Source organism: Melozone crissalis, unplaced genomic scaffold (genome assembly GCF_028551555.1).
Source record: "Melozone crissalis strain CALT ecotype California unplaced genomic scaffold, PUWL_Pcris_2 ptg000006l_1, whole genome shotgun sequence".
Taxonomy (NCBI): domain Eukaryota; kingdom Metazoa; phylum Chordata; class Aves; order Passeriformes; family Passerellidae; genus Melozone; species Melozone crissalis.
In genome coordinates, this window is record NW_026535784.1 from 10,496,701 (window position 1) to 10,516,076 (window position 19,376).

Sequence of the window (19,376 nt, forward strand, 5' to 3'; positions counted from 1 at the left end):
GCATGGATAGCATAGTAATTTCTTAGTATTTCTTGACTTGTTGGTAATTTTAATATCCATCACCATTGCCTAGTGGCATTTATATCTTTTTACTTAATGCCGTGAAGGAAAGAAAAGAAGTCGGGTGTCTATGTTTTTCCTGCCTTGTACTTGACAATTTTGGTAATTGCAGTTTTTTAGTTCCTTGTCCTTCTAGAAATACAGCAAACTCTCTTGTGCAAAAAAGACAGATTGCTATCTTTTTACTTGATTGCACCTATGTTTTTGACTTGTGTGACCTAAAGTAATGATGAATATTTTAAGAACGGGAAAAATAAAGAAGACTGTGCACTGACCTAATTTACACCAGATGCTTAAAAATCTGAGAGAATCCTTTCGTGGAAGACTATGGTGATATATGTCTGGTTGTTCTCATCTTTACTTGAATTTTTCTCGATCAACATTCTAATAGTACTGAGGAAAGTGTAATTTCAGTATGAGACATTGACTTAAACACACTGTAGACACACATTGTTCTAATTTTACAAGTCTTATCACTGTCTTTAAATAGATCACACTTGTTACAATGAGTGTTATTTATTAAAAATTGGGCAAAAACCAAGGACAAACCTGAGCAGCTTAATTTTAGTTCTGAGGTCTCAATTTTTTCATTCATTTCTGATTGTACAGCCTGTGTGAAAAGATAAGTGAAATTGCTTTTACTGGGAGATTTAAAAATTCTGACCTCTCGTCTCACAAGAGAGAAACTGGTTATCAGAATATATGAATGTTATGAATTGATTTAACACCCAGAGGTCATTCATGCCTTAAAAAAATCATCATCGCTGTTAAGCAGAATCAGGTGGGGCCCATTAAAACGCATTAGAAGTGCTGTGTGCCTCAGAAAAGCTTGGCCCAGAGCTCAAGTTAGCTCCCTCCACTGCCAGACCAGGAGAAGGCAGAATGTGCAGCCTTGTGCATTCAGCAAAGTATCAGAGAGGGATGCTCTGGGAGGTCACCAGTTCATTTGTGTGTCTTATCCATCACAGCAATGAAGTGCCACAAATTGCCCTTTTCACCTGGGTAAAGATAAAATTTTTTAACTTCAAAATCTAAATAAATTCTGGATGTATTAACCATGACTGGTCAGCATCTCTAGTTTTCTTGACCATCTAAGTGATTTTTATGATCCAAAGGTGTGTTAAACATACCAAAATATGTGGTCACTTGTTTATAGGCAGTGTTATGCAAAGCTGTGGATAAGAAAAAATGGTTTTGCTCTTAGGTGAACTAAATGAACTTATTCATTTAATAAAAATGACAATTTCAAGTGACCTGCTGTGTAAAGGATTGTTTTGAATGTTAGCATCCTACTGGGTCGCAAAGCCTTGTTGCAGGGGTGTTTGTAATGTCATTGTTTCTCTGCAGTGACTCTGAGATGATGAGCATTTTAAACATCTCTTAAAATGCCAGCCCCTGGGGTGTGTTCATTAGATTGAGACAAAAGTATCTATGACTGCATAGACAGCATCTGTCAAACAAGGTTGGTGGAGACACATCACATCCAGTTGGAGGTATCTCTGTCTTGAAGGAGGTGGGAGGTGTAAAGCCTGTATTATTAGTGGAGGGATATTTCAGGAAGATATCAGTGTGCAATACAAAATGGTGTGGTGTGTTTCTGGGGAGATGAGGTTGGTTGCTTCCTTACATTGGCCATATAAATTTGTTCCCATGACTCCAGCATTGATAAATATAAAGTCTTGAACTGCTCTGGGTAATTATTTCTAGTATTAATTACCTTGACAAAGTGATTTCTTGTCTGGATGCTAGTAAAAACAAGGGGAAGTATGAAGAGTAGTAGCTATTCCTTTCCAATGTCTGCCTTTTCTTGGTTTACCAGACTTATATGTATTTTTACATCTTACTATTTCCTTCACATCTTGCTACTTCTCTATCCAATGTACCTCCAGCAATGAACAGCTATACTGTTAGGCTGCAAAAGTCAAGTCAAATAGTGTTCAGAGGCACTCTGGTAATATTTTCAAGTCACACAGGGTTTTCACTCTTCACTGGACCTTAGGCTGTATTATATATGAAATAACATAAGAGAGATCTCATAGGGAGACAATTTATGGTTGTGTTTCAGTTTTTGAGCCCAATACAGGGATGAACCAGATCACATCTGGAGCAGAACAGTATTGTTGGCAGAAGAATAATTGAGTTGTAGCCCATGTATGCCTCCTGTTTGTGCCAAACATTTCCATTTTAAAGAAGCAAGACAGTTATAAATGCGCACAATGCCAAGTGTCTGGCCTAAGTACATGTCCTGTCTTTGCAGCCTTTCAGAGATTCCTTGGGAAAGGTGATGTGTCTCAGGAGATAGAGGAAGTCTTGGCAGAGTCTCGGGCCCAGAGGAACACCAAGCTGGTGTCGGTGCTTCAGCTGCTGCGAACGCGCGCGGTGCGATGGCAGATCCTGACCGTGGTCGTCACCATGGGCTGCTACCAGCTCTGTGGGCTGAATGCTGTAAGTGTCCTGCCTCGGGCCATGGCACCTCCTGGGGAGCCCCTTTCCCTTATAACGAGCTTTGGATCACACTATTTACCAACCTCTGTGAATTCCCTTTAGCAGTGACTCTGTGACAGCAGTGTGTGGGAAGATCCAGAGATCTGTATTTCTTGGGGGCTTGTAAAACAAAAAATGTTTGAGGAAAGCCATGTTGTGTTAACTTTGAAGGAATACATGAAAAGGTAGAAAAGATCAGCAAAGGAAGAGGATGCAGCTTTCACTTCTGATGCTCAGATTCTCTGTTTCTGAACATGCCCCATGCTTATTCAGAGTTTTTGCAGTAGACATTTCAGCTTGGATTCATTCAGTTCAGTACTTACAGAAGTCATCAAAACTTCCTATAAGGGATTTTAAAAGGTTGCACTGCATATTTGATTTTTTTGTTGCTTCAGTATTCCTGTCTTGGAAAGTGAAGAAAAAGAGGAGGGAAAAGACATAAAACAGTGAATCCTATTGGCCATTAATGTGTCTGAGGCTAATGGATATCAGAAGTCTCCTTCAGCACCTATCTGAGCCTTTATGAGAAGGTCACAGGACAGTTTAGGTCAGAAGATCCCTCCAACTGGTCCAAGCCCTTGGTTAGAGCAGGAATGACTTCAGGGTTTTCTCAGGCCACTGAGGGCCTTGTGCAGTTGTGTTTGAAACATATTCAAGGGTCAAGAGTCATAACCCTCCTGGGCAACCTCTGCCAGGTGTTTACACCACTTACACTGTGGAAAGTGTGTTCTTTTCATCCAGCCAGAACTATCCTTGCTGCAGCTTGTGGCATCTGGCTTAGATGCTTTATGCTGCACAAAACAAATTTTCTCATGAAGCACCTCAGAGGGAAGGGGTTTTTTATCGTAGTTCAAAGGCATTACTTGCTTATATATATAAGCAATATTCTTGCTCATGCAAGGAACTCTCATTGTGCTCTGCATCACACTCCAGCTAGATATTCCCCCCAAGGCTAATAAATCTATGTGCTTTTGTATCTGTGAATATTAGCTCAGGCTTCTCTCAGGTATCTCTGCAGCTTTAAGATTCCAAATAAAAGCAATTTTTCTAAGACTATTTAAAAGATTAATGCAATTGGAACTCTTGTATCTGAAAGCTTTTTGCAAAATACTAGGAGGGAATTAAAAGTTTTTTCATCCTGTGGGGTAAACTACAATAATGTTTGTATAGGTGGAGTTTTCTTCTAATGGTAGGATTTCAGTGCTAATGGCAGGTTATTTTATTCCTCATTGTGGATACATTTTTGAGGAAAAAAGCCCCAGAATTATCTTGTCATCCAGTCTTTTTAAGATTTATCAGCACATAATGGAGAAAAAATGACACTTATAGTAGTAAACAGACTGTTCAATGGAGCACATTGCCTATAAGAAAAGATCACATCTAAATTTTCAGGGGAAATGAAGGAGTTTTGTGACTTTGAGGATACTTACTAGTTGATGGAAATTGTCCAGTATTCTGTGGCAGAACGAAACCAGGTTCTCATGGCTTCAGTTAGGGTATGGGTAGATAGTCAGGCATCTCCAGTCCAAAATGGATGCCAGAGTTACTTAAAAGTGTCATTGGATGGCCACTTTCTGAAAATATGCCTCAGAAAAACTGTCTTTGTCAGGGAACCTGTGTGCTGGGTTGGCTATTTCAAGCCTTCTTTTTTTATTATTAATCTGTTTCTCCTCTCATGCAATGTCACCAAACATGAAGAAAAATTATTCACACAAAAATTTTGTTCTGAAATGGATTATTTAAACAGTTGTTAGTTAACAGTTAACAGTTAATAGTAAAACCAAGAAAATTGAGAGGTCAAGAGAAATAGCTGGATCACTTGGATTCCCTGGCTGATGCTGCTCGAGTCATCCAAAGCTCCAAGATGAGAGGAGAGGTCCAGGTGTGACAGATACTGGTGAACCCGGGTCATGGTTTGCCTGAGTGCCTCTGAACCAACCTGCTGGGTGTGAGCCAGCACCAGCCAGGTTTTGCTGGCAGGGAAGGCTCCTTCTAACTGATTTGCTTTGTCTGTAGTGCCCTGTTAGTCAGTCTGGTCTTTTCCACAACTACCATCTGGACAGGGCATATGGGAAAGTTTGGATTCCTTCGGGCGACAATCTCAGGTCGTTCTCCAGGGAATTTGCCAACTGGCAGATTTGTGTAATCATCCTGCTGGTACTTGAGAACACTTGCTTCTTTTTAAGGATTTTACTTAAGATCAAAATTTATTTTTACTTAAAACTGTACATTTGTTTATTTCAACATGGAACAGAAATCATGGTGAAGCTCCAATCATGTTAATGTTTTCAATTAGAACAAAATACCAGGCAGCCTGACCTAAATTTACATAAATTATTTCCTATTCTTCTCTTCTACTCTGTTAACATTTACCTGATACATATGAACCATAATAAACTTATTTATCCTCCACCATTTTATCTCAGTTCTAAATAAGTTACAAAACTAGGGTGAAGTTTCACTGGTGAATGTTATACTTTTTCATATTGAGGTATAATACACTGTATGACGTACTGCTCTAAGGGACTCTTTCCCAAAGTGGGAAGTTGATGTGAATGAGGCCCTGGTGCTTACCAGACTTGGTATTTTAGAATGCTGCCACTATATATTCTCTGCCTGAATATGGTTTTAATGACTAAATATGACTGACTTCCTCTAAGTCATACAACCTGTATTTCTATCCTTTAGTGACAGCTACTTCAAGCCTCTGATTAAAACAGCATATTACTTTTCCTCAAGCAACTCTAATCTTAAAAGTATCTTTTCTTTCTGTGGATAATAGAGAGAGATTGGTGGGATGGCTTGACTGCAGCTCCAGTATCCACACTCCAGTAAGGTTAAAGCAGAAATAGCACCTCACTCCTTCTGTCCAAAAAATGAGCAGCTTCTTGTTGCCTCACAACATCTCTTTCCTGTTCTCTCCTCTGTTGTTGCATCCTATTGAAGTATTCCATAAAGCTACACAAACCTGCTTTGTAAGCCACATGAAACCTGTTTGTATCCTGTTGTGAGCATAGAGTGAGTTTCTTTGATTTACTCCTAAAGTGAATTAAGCTAAATTGAGTTGAAGCTGTTTGCAATTCTACCTGGGTCTGCAAGTAGAACTACAGCAGCATTGTGCCTAACCCACCTGGAATTTGCACTTTCCCTACGTCTGTCGTCCTGTTCAGCCCTCCGTGCCTTGGGAGTGCTCAGAGTTGTAACAAGTCTCACCTCAAGCAGATTGAATGGTTGGACTGAATACCAATATATTGTAGTTCAACCTGTAATGATTAATAATTCATTTTATTCTCTCTGATGCAGATCTGGTACTACACAAACAACATCTTTAGTGAGTCTGGGATCAATCGTGAAACAATCCCTTATGTTACACTAAGTACTGGTGGTGTTGAGACTCTGGCTGCCGTTTTCTCTGTAAGTATGGTTATGAAAATCCATTAGCATGTTTGATATTTTAATATTATTAGATTTTATTTTCTTATACAGCCAAAAATATAAAAAGAATAGTATGTTGATTAAGTGTAATGGTTGATAATGCAATTCAAAATATTATTTCTAATTTTAATCCTAAACCAAATTGTTTTCTTGGAATATTTTTTTAAGATGTTCTTTAATTTTAGATCCACAAAAGGAACAGAAAAAGTTGGTATGACTTGCAGCGCTCTGTATGTGTGAAGAGAAATAAGTCAGAAACAGCAAGGGCCAAAGTATATTAAGTGGTGACTCATAAATTAGTTCACCTGGTAGAACAACCTTACCTGGCAGAGGTTTATTCTCATCTCAGTCTTCTCATGATCCTGCTGGGCAGCTGTGGAGCTGTTTGGAGAGGGCTCAGGCACAGCACAGCTACAGATGTTCAGTGTGGCCGGCAGGAACAGCCACCCAGGGAGGTGGAGCAGTGAAGCCACCCTGCTGGAGCAAGGGAGTCTCATGCGGTGTTCAATTCTGCTGCTCACTCAGCACAAACAGGCACCCTTTCCTAACCCATGGGCTCCAGAGCAGGTCCTTTGCTCTGCTCTGAATGCAGAGGGAGATGTCCATAGACAAACTCATCTATGTACAGGAAAAGACTAGGAAAAAAAATACACTGAATGAGCAAACTAAAACTTCAAGTTTTAGTAGGTGATTACATCATTAATTGCTAAAGGAAATACATTTATGTTTGTACTGCAATAGATAAGAAGCAATGGGAGAAGTCTTTGGAATGGAAAGCTGCAAACAAGCCAGCAGACCTTTCTTTGTTAGAATTTTTACTTCATATATTCTATACCAACTCCGCCTGAACAATACTGAATACAGCAGCAAGCATTTTTAAATGTCAGAATAATGGTTTTGGAAAAAGGGTCCTTTTCAGTGGCAGAGTAACTGCCTGTGACCTACAAAATTTTAAACTAAATCCAGCTATCAGGTATGTTTTCTTATAGTCTAGAACATAAGGACTCTACAGGGTCACATTTAACCTTCGGATGTTTGTGAATTTCCACAAATCTGTTTTCCACTTTTTTTTTTTATATTAAAGAGACTTTTATTTTATGATTCATTTCAATAGGTAGAAATAGAGAAATATGAAAGTGCCTACCTCTTACAATTTCTTTGTGATACTGCACACATGGTTCTTTGTTTAAGATATATGGAAAAATAATAATGATAATTCTACCACTGATTTAGGTGAAGAATACACCTCTTTTATGTGAAAACAGATGATAATTACATGGAGATGATTCCATGATATTAAAGACATTCTATAAATAGGGTCTGTTATTTTTCAATTCCTTCTGTGCTGTCAGTTTGTGGCGCTTCTTCAGAGCACACTCCTCACACATAATGAGGTGGATGGGTGTGCTTTGGCTCCTGGTATGTGTTTTAACTTTCTGTACTCAAGAGGAGATTTTCTTAATAATTTTTTTGTTAGTGCTACCTGCTGTGCCTCTGGAAATGCTGATGTGCCAATATACCTGTTCCCTTCCAATTTCTCAGTTCAGGACACACTGCCTTTTAGCCTAAACTTTATTTCCTTAATCTTCATAAATGTTTCATTTCTGTTGTTTAAAGGAACAGCAACATGAATTTCATTTTCAGTTGAAGATTTTGCAGCTTCTTTATTTGAGTAAGTTCCCATCAAGTTTTCATGCCTAGTGATGAGGACAGGATTCCTCCCACTCCCAACCTCTCCCAATGTCTCCTTTGATAAAAAATCTCTTTCACAGCCTTAAATGTTAAGCCTTTTATATTACTCAGGGAATATACAGAAGAAAGCAAGAAGAAAACTCCATTTTCCTGGTATTTTTAAATATGTTGTGTTTGCTAGCAGAAACCAGATTTTACTCCCAATAAACTTCACAATTTCAGTAAAGGTAAACAGTTATAGAGGTATAGTTTCTGTCCTCTTAAATGAAATAGCAGTTGGAAATGTCCACTAGAAATCATGCACCATCTGTGATCATTATATATAAATTAGGTAGTCATGAGATTGAGCCTCAGTAAGAATATTTTGGTGTTGATGACCTCCATTGATGGGACCCTTATGAATGTCAAAGGAAAATAGTGAAATAGAGATGTATTTCATGGAGAAACAAAGTAATATTTAGGAGACGAAATACTGAAACTGTGAAAATTTCTGAAAGTCTCCCTTTAATTCATCTCTTGGGAGCAGCAGCAGCACAACAATAATAATGTTGATGTGGTCCATGAGGAAAGACAATTAATATTCCATCCTTTTCATAGCTCTGTATTGCCTCAGATCCCTTGATATGCCCCCTTGTAGCATGATTTGCCTACAGCTCCATCCCTCCGCCTTTCCAGCAAAAGCCATATAAACAGACATTGAAAAATGAAACACTCATCATAGTTTTCCTTTCATTCGCATAATTTGGCTGCAACCTTCCACTTACACCAACTCTTCCTAATTTACTTAATGAAATATGTATACCATTGCATACCTGATGCCCTGGCTTCTCTCTAGGGAGACAATATAAATTTTCTGTATATTTTTTGGTTAACGATAGAGAATTCTACCCATTGTACTTAACACAGATTTGATTTAGAGGAATTGCTAGACAATTACTTTTTAGTGTGGTGCTCATAATTTAAGTTTGTTTCTGAAGGTTTTTATCCTCTGGAATGAAATACTGAGTAGATTTACTATTCATAGACATGTTACAGCAGTAAGTTATCTAACCTGATGCAATTCTTTGAAGCAGGGTGGAATATACCCTAAATAATTCCCTGTGTTTAGTAGAAGTCTGTTCTACAACTTCTAAAGTACCACAAACTTAGTTGTTCTTCTGTAAGATTGATTACTGTTGCTGTTTCCTAAGTTTTAGTAATTCAGTTTCATTTTAGTTGTTGTCTTACTCTCAGTGGGCAATGAAAACAATTTTCCAGTGCCTTTCTTTAGCACAGCAGCAGGGTGAATGGGAGACAGAAGGAAATGTCTGAAAAGATTCCTTCCCTCCTCCATGAAGCCAGCCTAGAATAAAAGAGAATATTATTCAAATTAAGCATCCCACATCCAATTTTGCCATCTGTGGCACCAAATTTGGTTTTCTTACAGTGTTCACAGAAGGAGTCTAGATGTGACTATACTGAGAAGACTGTGCCCCAAGTATTTCCCATAGGATGATGCATGAAGGTGTTACTAAAAGTCTGTGACAGAGACAAGCTGTGTGAAGCCTGGAATGAGTTAAAATACATTGCAGTACTAGACCACAAGAGAATGTAGGAAATCCTTTGCAGTATCACACAGAAGTCAGGGAAGCCAGCCTTCTTCAGCAAGATTATTCTAATCTGCTTTAGGATGTCATGAGAAAGGGCTCTTAGACTCATTCTTTGTTTCTTTTATTGCTAATAGATCTCAGTATAGAAGGAAATATTCCCTGCTCAGGGCATGGCACTTCTTAAATAAAGGGTATTCCAGATACTTCCAGAGGTTTTCTCATCTCCAACACATTTCCTTCATGGTTTCCACAGGATGATGCAAGACATCTCCACTGAAACCCTGGGTCCACCATCAGAGGAGAAAGAGATATGTCCAAGTAACAGCCAGTCTTAGCAAGTGAAAAAAATGAGGTGACAAATACCAGAATCTCAAGGGTTCCTAGGAAGTTCTGTTAGAATCTGATTTTTAGTAAGACTTTTAATGCAGTCTGACGTGACATTGTTCCCACCAACTCAGAATCAGCCTTCACATACCCACAATTTCCAGTAGTATGTAAGTAGAGAGGGCAAGAATGGGGCAAACATGGCAATTCCCCCTATTTCTCCCCCCACCCTTCCAAGCTGTTGCCCAAGGATTGCCAGAATTTGAAGGTGATATCTTGGTCTGTAGTAGCCCAGACAGAGACAGCAGTAGAAAAGAGATTGGGCAAGCAACATCTCAGACCTTGGTGTTTGTCAAAGGCCAGAGGCATTTGGACATATTTTCTCTGCAGGGTGGACTGCAGAGAGAGACTGTGCTAATGCACACTGGCTTAGGCCACAACTGATCAACATTTTGGTTTTAGGTAAAGATTGTTTAGGATTGTTTTTAGGTAAAGACATTATTCCTTTGTAATTTTTTAATACACATGGACTTTTGAATAGATGAGGACTGCATGTGTTGAAGTGTCTGTGTAGTACCTTCCAAAAGAAAAAGTTTCATCAGGAAGGTCTGCCTGACAACACTACTCCCAAGACCCAAGGTGTGCATGGTTAAAGGCTGCATTTGTGTAGCTCAAATTCTTTTGTAGGATAAATTCAGAAATTGGAAGTTTTAAAGATGTATCTTTTGCTGCTGAGGATTAAAAGCATTGAATTTGAGTAATTCTTTTATCAATCTATTCAGGATGATCTGCAACAGGGCATCCAAATACCATAATTAGAAAATAAAGCATCAGCCACAATAAGTTGTCAAAGATCAAGGTTGAGATCTAGTCTGGCTTTTATAGCATAAACTTGATAGCTCAACACTTTTAACAACTGAATCATCACTAGAAGGAGCTTTGCTTCAGAAATATCTACGGTTTACTCAAGGGACAGAATAGGGATAAGGAAATGAGTGGTTTTGTGCTGCCCTAGGGCTGTTGCCAAGCACTGCTGAGGCAAAAGTTTCTGGATAAGATAGGTCCTTGCATGGGCTATGTCCTGGCTGTGCTGGTCTTGGCAGGTATCGAGTATGGAGAGCATCTTTAGTGAACAGAAAATTTCACTGCCAAGTGAAGCTGATTAAGGATGCCTCACTGCAAAATACTTCAGACTGAGCTTAGAAATGCAGCAATCAATTCCATGCTTTACTGAGAGTAATCTTTAGACAGATATCTGCAGAAGTTTATAAGATCCAATTGTGGCTTTAATACAGATACAGGCAAACTGATGTAAGAACCTTGCAGACAGACATTTCTTTAAGGCTTGTGCTTATGTGGTCAAAGTTGGTGCTATGCCTTTAAATTCCAGTTTAGGTACTTAAATACAATACCCCCTTTTGTGTTTTAAAATTAATAATTCTTATAGTAGACTAATGGATATACATCAAAGTATGAATAAAACCCCCCAGTTTATAATTCTCAGTCTGCTGTTCCTCTCTTTTTCCTGGGTACAAGATACTACACATTGTGTCATAGAGTGGTATAAATGAGGTTATCCATTTTAATCCTGATATTTAAAATGGAAATAACACAGTGTTAGCTCAGTGTAAGTCTGAGTTCAGTCACAGAGTCTTACTCAGACCTTTATCCAAAATATATGAGAAAGAAAGTGTGGCTATTCTTGACATTAACTTAGAGAGCAAACTTCTTCACAGAGCTGAGACATCAAGAAAAGCTGACAGGATTTGCTTAGTATAATATAGGGCCAGGATATAAGTAGGGAATAGTATGCAACCTCCTATTTGGACTGCAGGACTTGCTTGCACATTCATTTTATCTGAGGAAGCTTGTCTGATCTATTTTAATGCACTCTGCTTTCATTATGTCAGCCCTGGTATCTGCAGCTGACTCAAGTGAAAAGGTTGACATTTGCTTCTTTAACTTTATTCACAAGTGTTTCCTGACAGACAGAAGTAAGTTGTGTGAGCTGTTAATGTAGTTTGTATATCAGTTGCCTTTTTATCACGAAACATTTGTGTTGTAAGAATTTTGGATGCAATATTTTTTACACATTTTCAATCATTTCATCTGTGCTAACCATCATGGCTGGGTATAGATTTCTACAAATAAATGTTTATGATCACACAGAAACAAGTATCAACCTACACAGCCTGGCACATAACTCAGGTGTTATCACAGAAAACAGTCCTAATGTTCCTCTGCTGTCTCTACTTGAGCATGCACTGGATTTCTTGTTATTTCATTTACTCTTCTGTACAGCATATTTTGATTTGCTATAGATCTTCAATAGGTAACAGTTACCAGTACATAGCAGTGGAGCATTCAGAACTATAAATACTTGGAAAATGGTGAATCATCTTCCACTTCTTATGAGTCATAAGCATCTTAGCGGGTTCTGCAAGTGAACAAGTTCTGGATTTGTATAATCATAACTAAAAAATTAAGTTGTTGTTGTCTGTTTACACCCTCAAAACCAGCATTTCTTTCACCAGGAAAACGTGCTGTTATGGAAGACCAAATCCAAACTGTCCTTCCTTACTGGAATTTGTTTTCCTTTGAGTTTTACAAGTGAAAACTATATATCACATTTTTTCCATGTTTTGTATGAGAGGCATCTATGAACTTTTTCCCTCTAAGAGAAGCATCATCCCTGGCCCTGTTTTAATACAAAACCCCTCAGCTGTGTAACACCAAGATGTCTTGATCATGACCATCAATCCAGCATTGAAAAAAATAAGAGAAATTGCACAGCATGTCAAATTACATGTGCAACATTTATTGCTGAACATATGATCCACTCCAAATTACATGTGAAACATCTGTTGCAGAAGTTTCTTGCAGAAATTGCAGAAGATGGGTCTTACAGACGTATCAAATATTTTTTTAGCCCTCCAAGCCATTGAAGTTGTCTCTTGGTTCAGTGTCTGTGTGGTCATGTGTGTTTGCAAGATGGATTTATTAATCATAATGGGAAATAGCTGCCATATTGTAGACGTTTTGACAGTGAAGCAGTTGCAGTTTTGAAACATTTGTACCTCATAAGATCTTCTTAATATCAGTGCAGGTCTTTTTAAAATTCCAAAATTCTATTATGGAAGCCGTGGAAATTGTCCAAATTAATATATTTCACCATTGAAAGAAATAAAGAATGAAAAATCTTGCCACAGAGCTGTTTTCAGTGATCTGCAGCATCACAGAGCATACCACTGGTGAGGAAGTTCAGCTCAGGGTGCAACATCAACATGAGTTTAGGACAGACAAGCCTGCCCTAAAATCCCCTGGTGAGCTCCAGACTGAGGGAGAAGCATTTGCCTCTCAAGGCATTTCATCTGTGGGTGTCTCTGTACTTTGCTTTAACACATTTCTTCTAGATGCTGGCAGTGGGGTGATGTGTGTTGTTTCCCAGAATTAAGAGTATTACTCCAGATTTCATTTTAGTTGCCCATTTTTTTTTTTTCTCAAAGGATGTGCAGAAGATGGCATTCAGTCACTAGTCAATAATGAAATGGCAAATAGTTTTGTGATTCTGACTTTAACTTATTTGAAGTGGTACATTTTAATCTTCATAAAATCCTCTTATTTTTCTTATAAGAAAGCCAAGTGTAATTAGTAATTTTAGTAGTCACCAACATGAAAAGTACATCAGCTGTTATGACAAAATACGTATTAGCCTATTTTAATGAGTCAGACTAGCAGAGTTTCCAGTTACAGCTTTTTAAGAAATTTTCCATTGTGTTTTTCTCTAGCAGATAAGTATTCAGATTTTGTGATTTATATTCAGATGTTAAATATAAATTGAAAATGGGTGTAACAGCACAAGTATTAGTGTTAGAGCAAAATTTTCTGCTGCATAGATTTTTTTGCTTGGATATTCTAATTACTCTAATTATCCAAAATTAAAACTAAATGCTTATTCTACATTTGAGAAAGAAAGAAATTTAAAATAAATTTTTGTTTAATTAAGATGTAATTTCTGCTAAAAATATTTCAATCTCAAATTTTAAATGTCTTAAGCTTAAATTTAGAGAGATGTTGAAATAAGGAAACAATCAAAATGCAAAAGCAAGAGACTATAATTCACTTAAAGGCAGTGGTATTTAAAAATTATGTATTGTATGAACATTGTCATAGAAATTTAGTGCATATCTGTGAGTCATTCAAACAATGAACAATTTTTTCAGTGGCCCTAGATAAGGATACAATACTGACTTGTTCTTTCAGACATGTTAAATATTCTAAATATAACTGTGAGCACAATTATGAATGTCGTAGCTTATGAACGGTGTAAAATCAATTCATGGTTGAATTTTGATCTTCATATTTAATGAGAGAACATATTTCATGATCCAAGTTCTTCAGTGTTTTCTCAGGAAGGTGAAATGCCATCTTTTGTTTTCCAGGGCTTGGTTATTGAGCGGCTTGGGCGCAGGCCTCTCCTCATTGGAGGCTTTGGGCTGATGATCGTCTTCTTCGCAGTGCTCACTGCCTCCCTGACCTTACAGGTAACGCCAGGGGCACTGCAGATTTTTACTCTCTCATTTTTGTATTTTAAAGATGCTTGATACTGGTTTGTCTTGACATTCCTGCACGTGCCAATCCTTTCAATCAGCTCGGCATGAGGAGGGAAAGGTCTCTTATACTAATTTATGAATCTGTTTGCTCCAAAGATTTTGCATTAAAAGAACTATAGGGACTTTCTCATATTCTCACATTCAGACTCCTTAACTCAAAGATTTATGCATATGATGAACCATTATGAAGACAGCTTTACCCACAGCTGAATAAACAGTTTACCCATATTCTGTGGGTGTATCTTTGTAATTCACTCTCTCTGAGATTTCTTTCATGCTTTATATGTCATTCCTATTTTACATTTGGAAATTTTTAGTGAAACACTTCCACATTTGATGTTTCTTTCAAGTTATTTTTCTGGTATTTGTATAGGCAATATATTATCCTTTGGAGAACATTTGGCCTTAGAAGAAAGATGGGAATAGACTCTTTAGCAGGGCTTTTTGTGATAGGACAGGGGGCAATAATTTTAAACTGAACCAGGGTCAATTTAGATTAGGTATTAGGAAGAAGTATTTTGCAATGAGGATGGTGAAGTGTTGGAACAGGTTGAAGATGTCTCTGCTCATTGCAGGGGGATTGGAACTAGATGAGCTTTAAAGGTCTCTTTCAATCAATATCTTCCTATGATGATATGTTTCTAAGTTATCAGATGTTATTAGCACTCAATTCCCCAGATATTTCAAATTATCATATTTTATTTATTAAACTAGTTTAAACTCTGGCCCTGTATATTTTTTCTTATTTAGCTTCCCTCTATGTAATAGTGTGGTTTGTTTATGTTTCTGAGGATTTTGGAGAAATGAAACTGAGATTTGCAATGGCGTGGGTTTGGGTGGTGTTTCATCAAAGTGTTTTCCTGCTGGTTTTGATTCCTTTGTGGTGCCATTAATCTGACTTCCAAATCTTGTTCTTGTTCAAAGGGAGTCAGTAGGTCAGGTTGACTGGCAGGTCTGTGCACACCACTGCAGTTTTATTTGATTTACCTGAATGTACATCACAATAAAGCTTTACTTCACTCTCCTGCCAGGACAGCTGTAACACAGCTCTCCTCCTGAAGAGAGATGCTATTGCATATTTTGTATGCTAAGTGAAAAATTCCCTTCCAGGTCTTCTAAAGCTAAGCTGGGGGTGTGAGGACCTTCAGCTATTTAAAATCCCTGAAGTCTGAATGCCTTTCAGTTTTGCCTCCTTTCAAAAGGGTCTCAAACTGTAAAGTGTTAGAGATTTGCTTTGGACAAAGTATCATGGTACAAATAGGCTTAATCTCAGAGAAATTTGTGAGCCATTCAAACAATGAACATTTTTTTCAATGGTCCTAGATAAGATACCATACTGACTTGTTTTTGAGACATGTTAAATATCTACTCCATATTTGCACCTGCTCTTTCTCAGAGACCTTGGATTTGCTTCCAGACAAGAACCCTAGATTGTGTAATTTTGATAGATCTACAACCCTTTTGGTTAATGATAATGTCCAGGAGACCATGGTTTCCAGAACTAAGGAAATAACCCAGACTAGAAGAGGAAAAACATCAGAAAATGGGGGCCTTTCCTTAACACTGAAAAAATAATTACTTTCTTTAGAAAGGATATTTTTACAATGCCATTCAAGGTAGTGATAGTACACTTACATGTATGGTAACAAACTTTTCAAAAATAACAAAATTCTATTAAAAATATCATTCACACTTTGCTGCATTGCAATTCCACCTGTTGGAGAGAGAAAGAAATGGGTATCCATATTTTTTTCCTCATCTATTAGTATAAGAATCAAATATTCACATACATTATTAAGAAACAGTGTCCTGCAAACTCCAGAGGAATTGCTCTTCGTATTTCAAGTTCCTGATTTTTGGAGGTCTCAGTAGAGAAAAGTCTACTTAGAAATAGAGCAAAGACGGCATATATGGACTTCCTTGTCTGCAAAATCAGATTATAGCTGAAAAGCCCTGGACTGTGGCTTTCCCATGCTTTGCCAAGGTTCAGATCCTGATTGTCCAACCAAATATCAGCCATAGTCGTCAGCCAAGCCTTTCACTGGTGAACTGTGAAGCTCTGTGAGCCTCCCTAGATGCTCTTTTAAAACATTACTGGATGTTTTAAAAGAGGTGGATGGAGGTGCTGAAGTGTTCAGTGTTCCAGGCTGGCTTGAGCTTTACCACAAGATGTCGTGATTTTTTAGAATTCTGACTGTGGTACATTGCTTGTCTAGTGTTTCTCTACAGGGATTTCATAGAGACCAAAGCCTTTAAACACAAATCATCTAATAAGGTCCTACAGAAATACTGGGATTTTCTAAAGTAACCCCAGATTAAATTCTGAAATAGATCAAGAATCATGGAAAACACTATCTGTTATCTGCAAGTTTTAAAAAATATTTGTGATATGTACAAAATATCTAAAATTAATGTCTTTTATCCACCCAGAACACTGTGTATTGGCTTCCTTACCTCAGTATATTTTGTATCCTTGCAATCATTGCATCGTTCTGCATTGGACCAGGTATGTCTATACCTATTTTTTCATATTTCTTTGTACATCTGAGGACAGGTACTTTTGCACTGACATTATGCTTGCAAATCAGTTGTACAGAACTTCACTTTAGCAATAAACCAGAAAGTAAAACTTTTGTTCCCTTGAGCTTTTGGAGGTTTCTTTATGCACTATTTATTGCCTCTTTTTCTTTGTAAGGAGTTTGACATTAAACATTAATCAGTTGTTTATACATCTTCACCACTGAAGTGATCTAATTGATTGATTGTGGTTTATTTGTGGAAGAGTTCCTGATATTTGATGTGACTCTAATGAAATACTGCTGTAATTCCATCGATCCTCTTTTGAAAATCTGAGAAAAAAATTTAGAGAAAAATGGGGAGAAGACCAAGATAGTTCTTTACCCTTGTTTCTGGGAAAAAAGTTTGTCAATGATTTATGTGCAAAATACTGGGAAAATATTGGGAAAAAAATAGCAATCCCTTTGTCCTTCTGTAAGGACAAATCTCAGGTTCAGCTAAGTCCACTGTTCTGCTGACATATGTTTCTTAGACTGAGATCTGGGGGGTGGATGTTAAAGAATTCTGTGGAATAGAACTTTTCTTGAATTTTAAATACCTTAGGAATGTCAAATGTTGACTTGAAACTTCTTTAAAACTTCTTTAAAACTTCTGGTGTTTTATGTGGTTCAGAGGGTTTAAGTGCAACTACTTGCAGGATCACCATTAGGGTTTTTTAAAATCTTGCTTGAATCACACTGAAGTTTTTTCTCTATTACAGATATGTTCCACCAATTTTTAGAACCTCCAAATCAATGTGTTCTTAAATGTTATATTTCCAGCATATTAAGATTAACCCTCTGCTTTTCTTCTTCACCTTACCATTCTTCAAAATAGGTTCTAGAATTCTTCATTTAGATTTTTTCTCTTTACTGATGTTGGTCATGATTTGTGCTGCACTTCACAATCTCTTTGGACCAAAGTGTCTGCAGATGCTTCCAGGACAAACAGCTATTGTTAGAAATTGCTTGCTTGCTTTCTACAGAAATTCATTAAAATTAAAGCTTCTATTGTGTTTTTCACTGTGCTCAGTGCTGTTAAAGCTAAGGAACATTAACAGTGTACCAGCAGCTACCTAGTTGGCCTCTCCACCTTTCCTTGTGTGTTCAAACATGTCATATCTGACAGTAGTGGAAATATCTGGGTAGCACTTAAAATTGAATTGCTTTTAATGAAAATCTTGGTAATTGACTCTTCAGCTGTTGAGAAGAAGCCATGAAGAGTCATATTCTGATATCTCTGCAAATCAATAACAATATTTTAGCTGACTTTGGTGGGGCCTGATTTATCTTCAATGGGACTTCTCTGTTCTCCTTAGAAGATCTTAATAGATCTGAATTACTTTACTGCCTTTTAGCTGGGCAACTTCCATTATTAGCAATGTTTTGAGATGATTGAATATGAAGAGAGCATATATTAGTTTTTTTCTGAACAAAGAAATTAATAAGTCCACTTTGCATCCATTGCTTTTTGTGCCACAAGGCACAACTCAATAATTGAGAGCAACTACTGTGTCATGTTTTGTCCCCTTTTTCTTGTATGGGAAAGGCATCAATAGCCTGTGACAAGTCCATTGGAGAGTCACCGTGCCAGTGTCAGGAGACCCGTGAGGAGGGACTGGGTGAGCTGGGCTTGTCCTGCCTGAGAAGAGACAGCTTCGGGGACTAAGGGCAGTGCCACTGCCTGTGAGAAGGGTGTTGCAAGGGCAGAGCCACTCTCCGGTTGGTGAGGTGCTTGAGAGGCAGAATGAAAGTGTAAAAAAAAAGATGCATACAGACTGTAAGGAAAAGCTTTTTGATTCTAGGCAGTCGAGCAGGCTACCAAGTCTGAGTCCTTAATTACTACACAAAGATCAAAACTGAATAGTTTGTACTTCTCTATTTCTCCATTGCAGTGGTTGTAGGGAAGTGTCCAGAGCCCAGTAAAAACAAGACAAGTAGGTGAGACATTTTTAGAGAACCACTGCACCTTTTTTTTCCAGCTTAGGGTCTTTCTGATGTATAGCTTCTAACATTTTCATATTCTCCAGCGGATTTGTTAAATCTCTGTCTGAAACAGCAGAATTTTAGTATTCTTTGGCAAAGAAAACCATATGTCTACCACCTTTCATACATTTGTCCTTTGTTAGTTTTTGTGCGATACCCTCTAGGTCTTGCAGAAACAGAGCAACTGATCCTCTTCCTCCTTTTCAACATTCTTGTGGTCTTGTAAACTTTTACCTTATCAATACAGTTTTTTCTGGAATGAACAGCTATTTCTTATTGCCACCATTTCTCAGTGATATTTTATGACACCCCTTTAGCAGAAAAAACTTTGGTGTTGTTTTGTAGCACTCTGATGGCTTAATGAGACAAGACTGAAGTTCAAGAATAACTTTCCCACCTTTCTGGTAGTAAAAGGGGTTTTCCCCATGAAAATTAAGATATATTCTTTATTATAAAGCTGCATATTTTTTACACTTCTAGCCTTTTGTAGAGGTCTTGCCATTCATTTGTAGCGCTTAAACAGGTACAATTGTCAACTAATCCTCTGTATCTTAATTCCTCCTGTAGTTACACTACAAAAACAATTTGTGATGATTCCATAGGTACAAATCTTAAGCTAGAACTAATTTAATTTATGT

At 37.6% G+C, this 19,376-nt stretch overlaps 1 protein-coding gene across 3 annotated transcripts in view; it reads left to right on the forward strand.

The window, feature by feature from the left end:
• The window catches only part of SLC2A9 (solute carrier family 2 member 9), a 78,519-nt gene that overhangs the window by 36,801 nt on the left and 22,342 nt on the right, over positions 1 to 19,376 (forward strand). For all 3 annotated transcript variants that reach the window (XM_054295715.1, XM_054295714.1, XM_054295717.1), the window contains 4 exons: positions 2,318 to 2,505; positions 5,848 to 5,958; positions 14,027 to 14,128; positions 16,628 to 16,703. In XM_054295715.1, the coding sequence (XP_054151690.1) occupies positions 2,318 to 2,505; positions 5,848 to 5,958; positions 14,027 to 14,128; positions 16,628 to 16,703 (477 nt within the window). The remainder of the gene's footprint in view (positions 1 to 2,317; positions 2,506 to 5,847; positions 5,959 to 14,026; positions 14,129 to 16,627; positions 16,704 to 19,376) is intronic.